Genomic DNA, 14,180 nt, shown 5'->3' with positions numbered 1-14,180 from the left:
AAAGCTACAAAATAGAATGCAGAATCCATTTATATTGTTCAATTAGGTGCCTCACATGTTAACACATCTTTTAACTTGAATCTTCACTGATACTCAGAAATTAACATTGATAATAGGCCTGTTTATTGACCTACAGATTCTATTTGAATTCTACCAAGTGTCCTACAGAAAAGGAGATGCAAATCCTTGAGAGGTGGCGTTGGGTTGGCAAGATAAGTTAAACCTTAGCCTCGATGTTGCCTACAGCTGGCTTTGGCCAGGACAGTACAGCCCTTGTTTTCTCCTTAGACATAAACAATTTCTCAGATTGCCAAAATCAAACAAGGCCCCTCTTTGACTAAGATGGATCAAGGCAAAACAAGGCCACTCTGTACTCTTGTCTTAACACAAACAACAACATGAACATTGTGCAGACAGAATGACCAAGCATCTCCTACTCCCACCCAAACCAAAGGCTGCCATTTTCTTAATGGAGCTCCAGGCACACTTGTCTCCTAGCCTGGACTGTGGATGCACTAAGATATACAATCAACTCATTACTTCCAATTTCTCATAGCATCTAGTTTAGAACATTTCAAGTGAGCAAGCATGTAAATAGGCTTTTACATGTCATCTTTCCTACACAAAAATTAACTCCCTCTACATACCCATGGTGTTTTTCCTTGTGTGAGTTCTTGGAGCCCTTCATCATTCCTCTGTACAGGGCATGGCATGCTGTTGTGTGGATACACTGTAGTTCATTTTGCCTCTGTTCTGTGTAGCCACCTTTTTGGTGTTTCCAACATTTTGCAATTATAGTGCATAATTATTTGTCACAAATATGTTTATTACTCAATTGCAATTAATATCATTCCCGCAAAGAATAACTTTGACGTACTGATTTTTGCAAATGACTGTAGCAGGATCCCAAAGGGTCCATGTCTTCTCCCAGAGCCAATTTTCCCTTGGGCTTGCCATGCTTGCTCTCCGGTCTTAGTCTAGGCTTGAAGCCATTCTTTGGTCACCTGAGTGGAACAGGAATGTTGTTGTTTCCTTACTGTCTTTTCAAAGTTCTAATGTATGGGTCATTGGCATAGCCTGCCTTCACTGAGCAATGCCTCCAATTTGCTTTCTTGGAGAGCTCTTGCATCAGCAAATGCTGTTGTCCCCTGCTTGGGTGTCAACCTTTTCCTGTGCTTTAAAGTTTCTTCAAGAGCTGCAAGCTGGTCAGAGAATATCCTATATTCTTGTAAGCTCAATTGGGCCAAAGTCTGTGGACAACAGGGGTAGAGTGGGTAGGGGAGCCATATCACCATGATCCAGGTGGACGCTGGTGCTCTCTGGGAGGAGATGTCCTCATTTATCTTCATATAATGAGCACAGGTAGTCTTGGCAAGGCTCCCTGTACCACATTCTCTGGAAGTTTTACTCCTGAGCCTGCTGGATGGCCAGAATATGGAGGGAGGGAGGGATGGAAGCTGCCCAGCTATCTTTCATGACTGTACCCCAAATGGCCACAGTCAGACTATCCAACAGCCAGAGGCATTGTGGGGGCTCCCTGGATTGGAATCAGTATTGAGGTTTGGTCTTGCTGTCTATTGTAGTGCTAAGTGTGAGCTCCCAAGACCTGAAGTCTGCACGTAGACCCAAGTGAGCCTGTCCCCAATTTTTTTCTGATTATTTAATAAAGATGCCAACAGCCAATGGCTAGGCAGAAGAGACATAGATGTGGATTAGGTTTCCCAGGCTTGGAGTTGGAAGAGAACCACAAGGAAGAGAAGGTGAAAGAGGAGAGAGAAGCCACCATGGGTTAGGTGAGCCATAAAAGCCTGGTCCCGTGGGCTGGCCAATTGGAGTTAAGAGCAGCCCAGATGAAACATAGTAATAACTCGGGGTTATCGAAAGGATTCTAATAGCATAGAGGGTAGATATGTGCCTAGCTCTTGTGCTGTTTAAGGCTTACTGTAAATAAAGATTGTGCATGTCTTTTATCAGGGAACTGAATGATTAAGGCAGGGTAGAAACTCCTGTTGGAATTAAAAATTTCTACAACAAATCAGGATTTCCTCCAAGATGCCATTGTGTGTCTCCATTCATGGAGACAGCCTCTGTTCTTTTCCTATGTTTGGCCTCAAATAGAGACATCACATGACTTACAGAGAACAATATTCTTCAAGAGTAAAGCTAATCCTCTGTGTGCACACAAAAAAAGCAAGTCCTGGAAAAGGTAAACAACATAGAATTTATTTTTTTCATAGCATTTATCTTAACTCCAGAGAAAATGTTCAGGTTTAGGTGTTCAAAGACCACAGGCAGGAGACTCAACAATTACCATATTTACCAAACCACTGAAACCAGCATATTCCTGTACAGTTATACTCATGGGCTGGGGTGTTGTTACACTCTCCTGAGTCTGATCTCATAGGCTGTAAGCATGTATTATATTTCACCTCTGTCCTCCACTTGCTCCCTTTGGCTGTGGAAGGTAAAGGAACCTCCAACAAATGGTAGCAACACTCAATGCCAAGTGTAAGGAGTGTATCTGCAGCCCTCGCCTACTTGGTGAGCCTGTAACCTACATGGCAAAGAGCCTCGGCTTAGCTTTGGTGTCTCTTCTTATGACTATGAACTGTTTCTGAATAGATCCATCTCACATTGCCATTTTTCTTTGGTTCCCACAAATCAAACAGCCCAGCCTACAGGCTAAAAGGTGTGGCTGATATAAACAGGCAAAATAATGCCTCCACTCAAAATCCCAGTCAGTAGAATATAACTGATTATAATTCTCTTCCGGTTGAAGTCTCTTGCATGCTGACTCACTTGTCTCTTGGCTATTGAGAAGTGGCTCTCTCTGATTGGTAGCCAGGATAGTGCATGCACAGTGTAGGGAAGGGCTGAAGAAGACAGTCATTATTCTCAGTAGGAGCATTTCCTAGCCTCTGCTTTGTGTCTAGCCCTGCCTTTTTATTGGAAAACACAAAGCTCTTCACATCACACCCCCCCAACCTCAGGAAGCTCTGAGCTGGATGGCAAGCAGGACACAGATCCTCCTGAAGCCAAACTCAAAACTCAAAGGAGGCACAAACATGTAGACCAGAATTTCAGGGACAAGGTTCAGAAAGTTCTCTCTGGTAGCTGGACTATCAAGAAAGCCTCTGAATAATCATAAGACTGAGCAGGGTCTTCATTAATGTCTAGAGTTTTGGAGGAAGGTAGTCCTCAGCTCTGGATAAGGATCCATCCTATACTTCCCCATACCAGGCCATGCTTTTGCTGTACTGGGGGATGAAACTAGGGCCCCAGTTTGCCAGGCAAGTACTCTACCATTGCAGTACATCCTTAACTCAAGTATTCCTTCCATTTGCTCACAGAGGACTGTGGGTGAATGTTGTAGGAGAAGCTCTCTGGATGCTAATATTCAGTAGACTTCAGAGTGTGTATTGGATTCCTGCAAGTGCTAAACCAAATTACTATGAAGGAGGTGGTGCAGCCCAATAGAATTGTATTCTTTCACAATTCCTGGGTCTCACTGGGTTGAAATCAGGGTATCATGAGAGCCATAGTTCCTTTGGAGGATCTGGCAGAAGGATCCCTCCCTTGCCACTTCCTGGTGACTGTTAGAGTTCCTTGCCTTATAGTAGCATTGTGCCAGTCTTGACTGACGTTTGTCTTCACATCCCTGGTTCTTCCCTCTCAAAAGTCCTCCTGCCTCCATCTTATGAGGACACTCAGGCTTCCATTTAAGACCTACCTAGACAATTCTGTACAGTCCCATGATCCTTAACCACATCTTTTCCCATATAGGCAATTGTCACAGCTTAAGATGTGATTAAGACGTGAACATGCTTTTGTGGAACAACCATCTTGGCCACTCATTGGTGCTTATTTAGTCAACACCTGTGAAAAGAATTCATAGAAAAAAGAGGGGGGCAGGGTCAGTTTGACTATGCTGCAGGCCCAGCAGAGTCTTGGTCTGATGCAAGTAGAGTTTTAGAACAAAAAATTACCCATCTGGTTTATAGCTAAGTGGGTCAAAATGGTTGAGGCAACACATTTCATTACAAGCCCAGTGACTAGGTATTGATGTGCCTTAGGACAGGAGTGGTCTCAAGTGAAGTCACAGAGTGACCAAGGCAGAGCCCAAAGGGCTGACAGTCAGTGCTGCCTGCCACCTGCACTCCTGCAGTGGAGGAAGAGGCGTCTCTTGTGGAGGGAGGCCTGGCATCTCTGTTCTGTGTCTATCACAAGGAAGGATGGGCAGAGAATCAACAGATGGCAGGGAGTGAGTAGGGAAAATATGGTTTGGAGAGAGCACCTAGGAGACAGTCTGATCTTTGATCATGATGGCAAGAAAAGGTCTGCTTTTGCCTGCAAAATGGATGGGTAAGGGACTTCTTAACCTTCTCATCTTGCAAAAGATGGGGAGCCATTTCTGGGTCACTCCAAAGTGTTAGGCTCTGCCTGAAAGGTTATGTCTTCCTTTGGCCTGAACTGAAGATAAACACTCAACTGCACAAACCCATAGCGTTTGTTTTAGTTAATACTAAAAACAATCTTCCACTCACCTCCTGGGGATATTCAGGTAGTTTTGTTCTGTGCTTGTTTCTGGGTATTTATCAAAGAGGACAAAGGATTTCTTTGTTTTGACTCAGTAGGTATCTAGGGCTGTGTTTCCTTCCTAGATTTAGCTGCTCCATGATTTTGAAGTGTAATTTTTCAGAGTCCCAGACCACTGGTATAGAGGACCCATTCCCTCCTTCTTGCCTTCCCCAGAGATATATAGTAGAGAGGTAAGAGGAGGGTTATTGTAAGTCCCATTTTTTCAACTCTGTGGAGCCTAAATCAAAGTTGCTTACAGTCTTCTGTGGAAAAGTAATGGTTCTATTGAGATAGGCTGATCCTGACATGAGGGGGTCTGATCCTGGGGGCAGTCTTATGTCCCTGTGCATCCTTGGAGAGTCTGAGGCTATAGCCCCTTCTCTGGGTTCTCTGGTCAGAAGGCTGCCTAGAATCACATATTCGAGCAAGTCAGTAGGGAGAGAAAATCATGATAATGCAGGTAGGAGATGTGGTCAAACTTCATTCTCCATAGCCAGCAGAGGACACCAGTTTTAAAGCTTCTCAGGCATGGTACCAGCTTGGTCTGTTATCCTCACTACTGTGGTAGCCATGGGACAATATCTGGAGCAGTTGTGAAAGAGCAACATTGAAAGACTATCCGGTATACCACAAGATGGGATCCTTGGGATTCAACTTTAAATGTGAATGAAAATAGAATTGTATAGTTCATGATGAGAGTCTGAGACTGGTGAATAAGGGAACTAGGGAATGGACTGGTAGGGAGAGTTTCATCAGTATCTCAGCAATCACAGCCTCCCTGGGCCTCTGTTGCTCTCTGTATGCAGTGAGGCGTGTTAAGCCAGGTATTCTGACTGCCAAGGTTCTGATTTAGAGGTAGAAGAAAGGAGGTAGACCAAACAATCCCCACAAGTAGAGGCCTTGTAGGGAGGCTGATAAAGGTCTAAGAGACCTTGTGATTGTTATGGAGGGCAGACAATATTATGCACAGAGACCCATAAGCCATGTACTTTAAAGGTACAGGAAAGTAGTTGTTGAGTAAAATGAATTCCATTGGTTGAAAACAAATGTTTTTATAATGACTTGCAAGGCCCCATTTGGATGAGAGTTCTAGGACTCATCAACTCGTGCAGAGAGAGCGAGCCCTGGTCCCAGGCTGCAGCTATAATGGCAATGGAACTTGTTTAATGCCTGCAGGCTGCTGTGTTCTCAAATCTGTTTTTGCAACTAAGCTGCAGTCACACTTACCACAGCCTATTCTGCCTAGCCCTGAACACAGGTGGACATATTCATGGGAGATATGGGGCTCCTTTGGTGTATGGCTCAGTCTTGGTCTTGTAGATGCCCAGACAGTCTTTCCTGCTTTGCCTACATTTTGCTGATGGTTAAACTGTAGCATGAGTTCACCTTTCAGCTTTTGCCTGTTTCCCTCCTTCTACCTCCCCTGTATGCATATCCTCTAAGAAAACTCAGGTAATTGGGTTTTGACCCTTGCTTTTAGAGGATCAAAGCAAGCACATTGGTCCCAGTTGTCCCCTTTCTCTTTTTACCCTTGGCTCTTTTCCATGTCCTGAGGTGACTTCTGCACATACATAAGGAGTCCCAAGTGCCCAGAGAGTTCAGGAGCTGGTGGTGGGTGAGGACAGCCTTTTGGCTAATAGTCTCTTCTCTTCACAGATGCAGGAGCGTGGGAATGGGGGGGCTTGAGTTCCAATGGCCCGAAGCCCCGCCTTCACCCTGCCTGCTACCTACACCAGCCTCCCAGCACACGGGACTTTCTCACTTGCCCTATCTGCGTATGCTTCTGGAACATGCTTTGTGGGTGACAATTGTGTTTCTGGGCTCCTTACATCTCTGTTTTCTTTAAACTTGCAAAAGTCTGGGAAAATATACAGAAAATGGAGCTTCAAAGATATTGAGTGCTCACACCTGGTCTTCCCATGACCACTTCCTGACTCAGCCATGGTGTCCTAGCCAATGAGGTCGGTCATGCAGTGTCGGAGTTTCTCCCACAAGTTTTGTGTGTTTCTTAGGAAATCAATGTCCTTAAATATTCAAAACGGAATTGCTTCTTACAATTTGGCAGTAACTCAACTGGGGACACGTGGAGCTTGCAGATCTTCCCTTCAGCCACTCAGAATCTATCATTATACTTGCAGTCTGGGTAGCGGTAGGCAAATCTAGGATCACAGGTTCTCAAAGATCTCAAGATGTCCTTCAGCCGACTGGTGGCCCCAAGAACTTCTAGGTCTGTGCTGGTATCCTTGCTACACAGGCTGAGAGCGGAGTCTATCTCCTTTTGCACAGAGGAGGGAAACTTTCCCCGAAGAAGTTGAGGCAGCAGCTGCTGACACACCAGCACAAGGCTTTGCCTCTCAGGGACGGTATCACAGGAGGAGAGCTGGACCTGGCAGCCAGAAACCAGGCAGCTAAAAATGTCTTCGTTCTCTCCGCTCCTGGCAGCTGCTTGGCTGCCTAGAAGAGAAATGGAAACTATCAGACACTGTACAAACTATTCTTGCAGGTGGGAGGTGGGGTAGGGTAGGGTGGGGCACTGACATTTAGAACTGCTGAGAGAAGTGCTTTAGTCTCCAAGAATTTTCCTATCACCAGAAGATTTAGGGCTCAGGACCACAACAGTCCCTTCAGAGAACAGCACTGAGTAACATTCTCTGACAATCAGGCTAAGGCTCAAGCGTGGGAAATCCACTGTAACCCTAGAAGCTGGGCTATAATTGTAGAAATATGAATTACTGAATTAGGGAACTAAGGATGCTATTAGGATTGGTTTCATTGCACATTTAAAATAGAAAGTTGGTGGGGCATGTCATTCAGAATATGCCTTCAGCAGATTGCATATGTTTGCATAGCCTGAATATTCTGGAATCAACCTTTTTTCTAATTTGATTATTCTTAATAAAGGTAAATCAGGAAGTGAGAAAAGGTGTTTCTTTTCTCTATCTTTGCTCTTTGAAAAAAAAAGTGTTATAAATGGGAAAAATTTCTTGTCCTATTATTGTGCTCAGCAAATTGGTCACCTTGAGAAGCTGGGGTTAATGGGCTCTAGAACACTGGCTGAGCCTTCATAAACAGTGAGAAACATAACTGTCATACACATCTCATTTGGTTCCTTGTTTTGTAATTTTCAAACTTTACTGAGTCAGTGTATCAACACTGATTGCAAAGTGTACTAGTGCAATGGGCTGACAATTATGTCTTAAATTAAGGTTAAGAACATTTAAGGAGAAAAGCTCAAGGGGAGAGGAACTCGTGACTTGTGTATGAGTAAGATACAGAACCGTTCTGGGAGGGCTCATCTACATTCATACCACAATGGACCGTGTTTCTCACAAGCAAGGAAATGAAGATGAAACTGAAATTCAAATGGGGGAGTGGGGACATTGTTTGATGACTGACAACATCCACAAAACTGGATTACTCTGTGACACACAGAGTGCAAAGGCCCAGGAGTGTGACCCCCAGGTCATTCCTCCTTAGCTTTGGTTACCCTGACAACCCTCTTGACAGCTGCTCAGCCAAACCCATGCTGAGTACCTTCCTGCTTGTCGATGATGCCTAGGGCACTGGCATCCCGGATGAACAGATGCCCATTGTCAAAGATGCCAAACATGCCTGCATCCACACGGGTGAAGTAGAAGAAATAGTTCAAATCATTGCTCCTCAAGGATTCCAGGACCCTGAGGAGTTGGTAGGCAAGGTCAGCAGCCTGCTCTGGAGAAGCATCATAAAATTCTTGCAGCGGTCTGGTGCTGGTACTGACCAGGAATCTACCACAGGAGCCCAGGTACTTGGGCATCGGCCAGCCCTCTGCTCCAGGGAAGATCTGCCAAGCCAGAAGGAACAGGCATTAGACACAGAGAAAAATCTCCCAGAGGCAGCTTGCTTTCTCCCTCTCCCTCACTGCCAGCCTGGATCTCATCATTTTATACCTTTGCCATGTGATAAGGCCCCTGCCCTTCCTCCTCTTTGGTAGTGCATTGCTAATGGAAGAAAGAATTAAGGAAGGAGGAGGCTGCTCTCCTCTGTGCTGTGGATCAGATTTCACTTTTTCCAAGTGGGACCTGAGAATGCTAACCAACCTTCAGTGATTTTCAGTGATATTCTGGATTCAGGGAATATGTTTCTTTTAAGTTGTGTCATTTAAAAAAAATATGCCTAGTCTGCAATTTCCAAGATATCATTGCTTAGTGGCCATGGGAAAAATAATACAAGATCAACTTCATGGTAACTTTAATAATAATAATAATAATAATAATAATAATAATATAACAAACTATTGCAAACAGGGTATCACATATGTATATAGTTTTAGCTTTTCAGGAGGCTGAGGTGGGTGGGTTGAGGCCAGCTGACTCAACAGAGCTCATGAATAAATAGAAGAATACAAGTACCTTGTTCTGGGCTAGGACAGGGAGCATGTAGATGGCTGTTCCTTGGATGTCCCCACTGCTAGGGTTGAGCAAGTCTGCCTGGCTCCAAAAACTACATAATCAAAGATTCTTCTCAACTGGAGGGAAGTTTCCAGATAGACAAATACTGATCTGGGGGAGTGCGCTCAGCCTGACTCCTTGGAAGTGTTCTAACCTTGTGGATTTGGGAGATGGAAAGTGGGGAGGGAATCCTACCTGGATTTTTCTTGACCAGTTTTTAAAATAGTGTTTTTTAAGCACCTTATAGATGAGCACTGCAACTCTATCACTCCCAGCCCTCCCTTCTTCCTCTAATTCCTCCTGTGTCCCCCTTCTTTCTCCAAAATCCATTATGGCTACACACAGATACACTTATTTATGAACGTATATCTTCACACATGTATATATAACCTACTGAGTCCACTTAGTGTTGCTTATATGTATATGTGACCAGAGCTGACCATTTGTTATTGGACAGTCTCTGTGGGAGTTCTTCCTGGAGGAGACTGATTTTCCTATTGGCCTCTTGTAGCTCTTCATGTCAGGGTAGGACCATGTAGAAATAGTCCATGTCTATGTTAGAATCTCAACTGTTGATCATGTTTTAATGAAGCTGTAATGAACTGATAACAAAAACTATAAATACCACATTACCCTTTGATTACCTTCTTAGAAAACAAAGTAAGTCTAGTTCATTCATCTTAGTAGCAGACTGCTTATCTGGCACACACAAGGCCCTGGGTCCCATCCCCAGCACTATAGAAAACAAAACAAAAAGTAGACTTCAAAGCCTCCTCGGCTCCCCAACATTTTTTCTGGTATCTTCTACCCATTTTAAGTCATGTTATAAAGGATTCATGCTCTTTGTTCTTTGAGTTTCACCTATCTGGGGCACCTACATACTTTGTGTCTCACAGGAGCATCCTACACCTACTGACCTTGTCTAAATGTGCAAAGCCACTCCTGGGTTCTAGCCCCCACTCTCTCAGGGTAAAGCCAAGGGTTGAGTGGAATATTTCATCTCCCTGGTCCCAGGCTAGGAATCTCAGGAACCAAGCCTTAAGGTAACTAAGGTGCCAACAAAAGTTAGAATTGTGGGTGAAAGATCTCCAAGAAGACCCCTGAGCCTGCAGGGCAAGTGGCAGCTTCTTCTCTGCCATTAGTATATTTAGGGCCAAAGCTACTGGGCAGGTTTTAGGGGAAAGAGTACAGCCTCTGTTGTCTCTGACCTTTGGTATTGTCTGACCTGTTGTCAGATACCTTTGGATTTAGGTTTCATGGCTGAAATTTTCTGAGTTCTGATGGCGATAAACACTCTGGGGGGGGGGTGTAGTGAGCTCTGACAGTGATAGCAAATCTTCAGCATAACACCTGGCATGTAGCAAGAATACAATAAGCAACACTTGCAGTTTGGCTAATTTTTAGGAACTGTCTTTGTTGTGACTCCTTTCTTCTCTACTTGCATCTAATATAGTATTGTAAAAGATGATCATATTATATCCACCATGCCTCACTTTCCTTCCTCTTTTCCTTGCCTCCCTCCCTCCCTCCCTTCTTTCCTCCCTCCCGTCCTTATTCCCCCCTCTCTCCCTCTCTTCCTCCTCTCCTCTCCTTCCCTCTTTCTCTTCTTCCACCCATTCATCTACCCTTTACTCTTTTTTCAGCCTCTTTTCTTCTGTTTTCAACCTCTGGCATCCTTCCTGTCCACTATGTAACTTATGTCCTGACCCTTGGTCAGAGGGATTTAGCCCCCCAGGTTCTATGCATGTCTCTTAATATGGTAAGTGTCTCTGTCATTTGGACTAAGCATGTCCCCAGCCCCAATACATCCTCATTTATTTGACCACTCTTCAATTATGTCACTCCCAGTTTTTCTCCTTTCCAAACATAGTTTCAGGGTGCATCTGTGGGTGGATGTTTCACCAGCCCCCGAGCTTGCTCCAATCTTACATATCTTAGTGGCAGAGATTAAATTTGCCTTCCTCCACAGCGCCCTTCTTGGCTGCCTCAGCTTGTAAAGTTGGCTGCTGTTCCCTGCTACCCACACCCTCAGCCCTGCAAGCCCATACCTATTTCCTCTACAGCTGCCAAGGCTGTCAAACATTTACCTGCTGTTGCAAAGGTACTGGCACAGCTTTGTGGCCCCAAGATATGCAGCAAGAAGGGGAGAAAAATCAACCCAGGGAGTGGAAGCTGGGGGGGGGGTCACTGAGTACCTGCAGGATGATGGGGTGTGCATTGACAGCCAGTGTGTAGAGGAGACGCAGCTTGTCACGGTCAGTGAAGTGGTCCATGAAGATGCTGCCTGCATCGACTACTTCAGCATAGCGTCGAACCACACGGTCCAAGAGTCTTTGTGAAGGGCAGCGCAGGAAGGGACTGGGCAAGCCCTGGAGACACACAAAAGAGACCCAGGACACTGAAGTGGTGCTGAATTTTTGTAAGTGATACAGACACTGCAATGGTAGCCCAGGTGAGTAGTAGAGGAGACACTCATGGGTGGTTGCGGAGAGCGCGGAGCAAGAGGGTGGAGACCCCTGGATGGGGTGCAGGGAATGGAATACTCCTGTAGGCTGGGCCAGGAGAAGGCATGGCAGGCTATGGAGGAATGGGGGCACTGGGGACATGGAGGCTCTGTTTCTTTGAAAGTTTGAAGATTACTTTTTCTTTCTATGCAACAAGGATAGCTTCAAAAGAGAATTAACAGTCCCAGCCGTACTGCTGTCAGTGTGTTTCAAGGGCAAGCTCTTTTCCCATGGCTGCCTCCTTACAGATGTAGGATAAGACTGTCTTTGTGGGATATGGAGTGTCCAGTGTACAGGCCATTCATAATGTTGTCCGGTTGGCAAAGTTAGCTCATTATCAAGATTTTCCCTGAGGATTTAGATTTAGAGATCCATCTGAGAAATAGGATATATGATAGAGCTATAAAGAAAGCAATGGATGCTATGAACAAAAGGGACTGGGGACTTAAAGAAAATTCAGAGAAAAACAACCACTACCACCGCAACAATGATCCCCACAATTACTGCATTCCCAAGCTCAGGCCTATAAGCTGCCATGCTAAATTCTGGTTCAAGGATGGTGCTATGATTTGACTTTGTCCATCAAAATTTCATCATTGGAACTTCAATTTCCAAAGTCATATGTTAATGATATTTGGAGGTGAGATCTTCAGGTGGTAATTAGGATTGGATGAAGCCAGGAGGGTATCAGAGAGGCTCAGTGGTTAAGAGCACCGACTGCCCTTCTAGAGGTCCTGAGTTCAATTCCTAGCAACTACATGGTGGCTCACAACTTTCTGTAATGGGATCTGATGCCCTCTTCTGGGGTGTCTGAAGACAGCGTCTGTGTACTCACATACATAAAATAAATACATTTTAAAAGGAAAAAAAAAAAAGAAGAGGAAAAGAGACCTAAGCTAGCATGCTTGCTCTGTCACATCATGTGATGGTTCTGACAGGTCATAATACAGCATGAAAGCCCATGCCAGATGCTAGTATCAAGTTCTTGGACTTTCCAGCCTCAAAATCCTTTAGTGAAACAAATAGCTATTCTTCAAAAATTGGCCTGTGCTGTTCATGTGTTGCAATAGAAAACAGACTAAGTTGACATCATCACAAATTCCTTTTATAGAAACTGGGCGCACTGCGCCTTTGTTCCTTGTTCCAGGGAAGCCAAGAAACTTTACCAACCCAGAGAAATGTGTCTTTACTGAGGCACTCAAGGAATAGGGAGTCCTGAACCCATTGAAACTTAACTTTGCCTCAGGAGGATAGTGGTGTCATCTCTATCACATCACAGGAATGAACCTTAAAAAATTCTTTTAAAGCCTTGAGAACCCCAGGTCCCCCCAAATCTTATTATGTTAGAGTTAATTTATATGTTAATTACCCAAGAAGTTCTGAGTAACTTTTGATGTTTTCAAAAGCAAATACTGCTTAAAAGGTGAAGATTTATCCCTGCTGAACACATCTGAATATTCACTCTGATGGAAATATAAATCTATGAAAGACAAGAACATTAGTTGTTCTTAGAAAAAAATCTTATTTTTAGAAAGAATAAGAACTTTTCACTCTAAGATTGGAAGCTGGCTTTTGTCAGTAAAGTCACCTCCAACAACTGGGTGTAGAATGTTGAATGAAATGTCCAACAAATGACATTTCACTCTGTGTGAACTTAGCTGTTCTCAAGCTTTCTTAGTTCCCAGGGGGAGAAGAGAAAACTTTAATTCTAATAAACCTACTTCCAGTTATACCCTTTAACACCTTTCATATGATTTTGCTGTTAAGTATGCTGTTAAAACAGAGCTGACGTCAATTATGCATCACAGTTAATCAATAGGCTCTCATGAAGACCTTCCTTTATCCAAAGCAGGAAACTCCTGTTTTGTTTTATTAAAAAAACAACTAAAAAAAAAAAAACAACTGACAGTTTTATGCCTACTCTAGTTTTGTTCTTTTTGGAGGGGGCTGAGATAGGGTTTCTCTATGTAACCCTGGCTGTCCTAGAACTTTCTCTATAGACTAGGTTGGCCTCGAGCTCATAGAGATCCATCTGCCTCTGCCTCTGCCTCTCGAGTGCTGGGATTAAAGGCGTGTGCCACCACCACCTGGCTAATTTTGTTCTTTTAATAAAGTCATTTTGGGCTATTTCTTTCCTCTGAAGTGCCAACACAACAGGGAGTGTTTTGATGTGTCAATTTCCATCTATAACTATCTACTAGTATAGTGATGGTTTTGAAGTAACCGCATGGATGATTTTAAACAGTTAGAAATTTGATAACAAATTTGCTACTCTCAGACAGGTGACTTTATAGGCAGAGCTCATCTTCTTAGCTCACTGTTACATGTACTGGAGGAGGGTGAATTTAATAAGTATATGGTCCCTACGCCATTTTCAATTTTGCTTTGAAATCTGTAAGTTAGGGCAGGCTTATGATAGGTCTCTTTCCCCTTAGGAAGTTGCCCTCTGCTACGTAGGTTGATCAACCCAGATTCCCTAAAATTAAGTCACTGGCACTAAGTCAACTGCAAAGAATAGATGCAGAAGAAAAAATGAGCCCCAGGGGTAATGTTAAATTTGGAGTTTGTCTTAGATCATGTTAGAGTGGATAGCATACCCAGGACAGTTGAGCAGACATTAAGGCTGCATTAAATCACCTGGATGACTTTGTGGGATGGGCTAAACAAT

At 44.0% G+C, this 14,180-nt stretch overlaps 1 protein-coding gene across 1 annotated transcript in view; it reads right to left on the bottom strand.

Moving 5' to 3' along the window:
* Positions 1-2,202: 2,202 nt before the first annotated feature.
* Dipk2b (divergent protein kinase domain 2B) overlaps positions 2,203-14,180 on the bottom strand; it is a 48,573-nt gene continuing 36,595 nt past the window's right edge. Inside the window, exons 3-5 of the mRNA XM_052171577.1 lie at positions 11,204-11,377; positions 8,113-8,401; positions 2,203-7,032 (exon numbers count right to left, since the gene is read on the bottom strand). Coding sequence (XP_052027537.1) covers positions 6,692-7,032; positions 8,113-8,401; positions 11,204-11,377 — 804 coding nt within the window. The 3' untranslated portion in view covers positions 2,203-6,691. The remainder of the gene's footprint in view (positions 7,033-8,112; positions 8,402-11,203; positions 11,378-14,180) is intronic.

Source organism: Apodemus sylvaticus, chromosome X (assembly GCF_947179515.1).
Source record: "Apodemus sylvaticus chromosome X, mApoSyl1.1, whole genome shotgun sequence".
Lineage (NCBI taxonomy): Eukaryota > Metazoa > Chordata > Mammalia > Rodentia > Muridae > Apodemus > Apodemus sylvaticus.
This window is presented reverse-complemented; position numbering and strand designations above follow the sequence as displayed.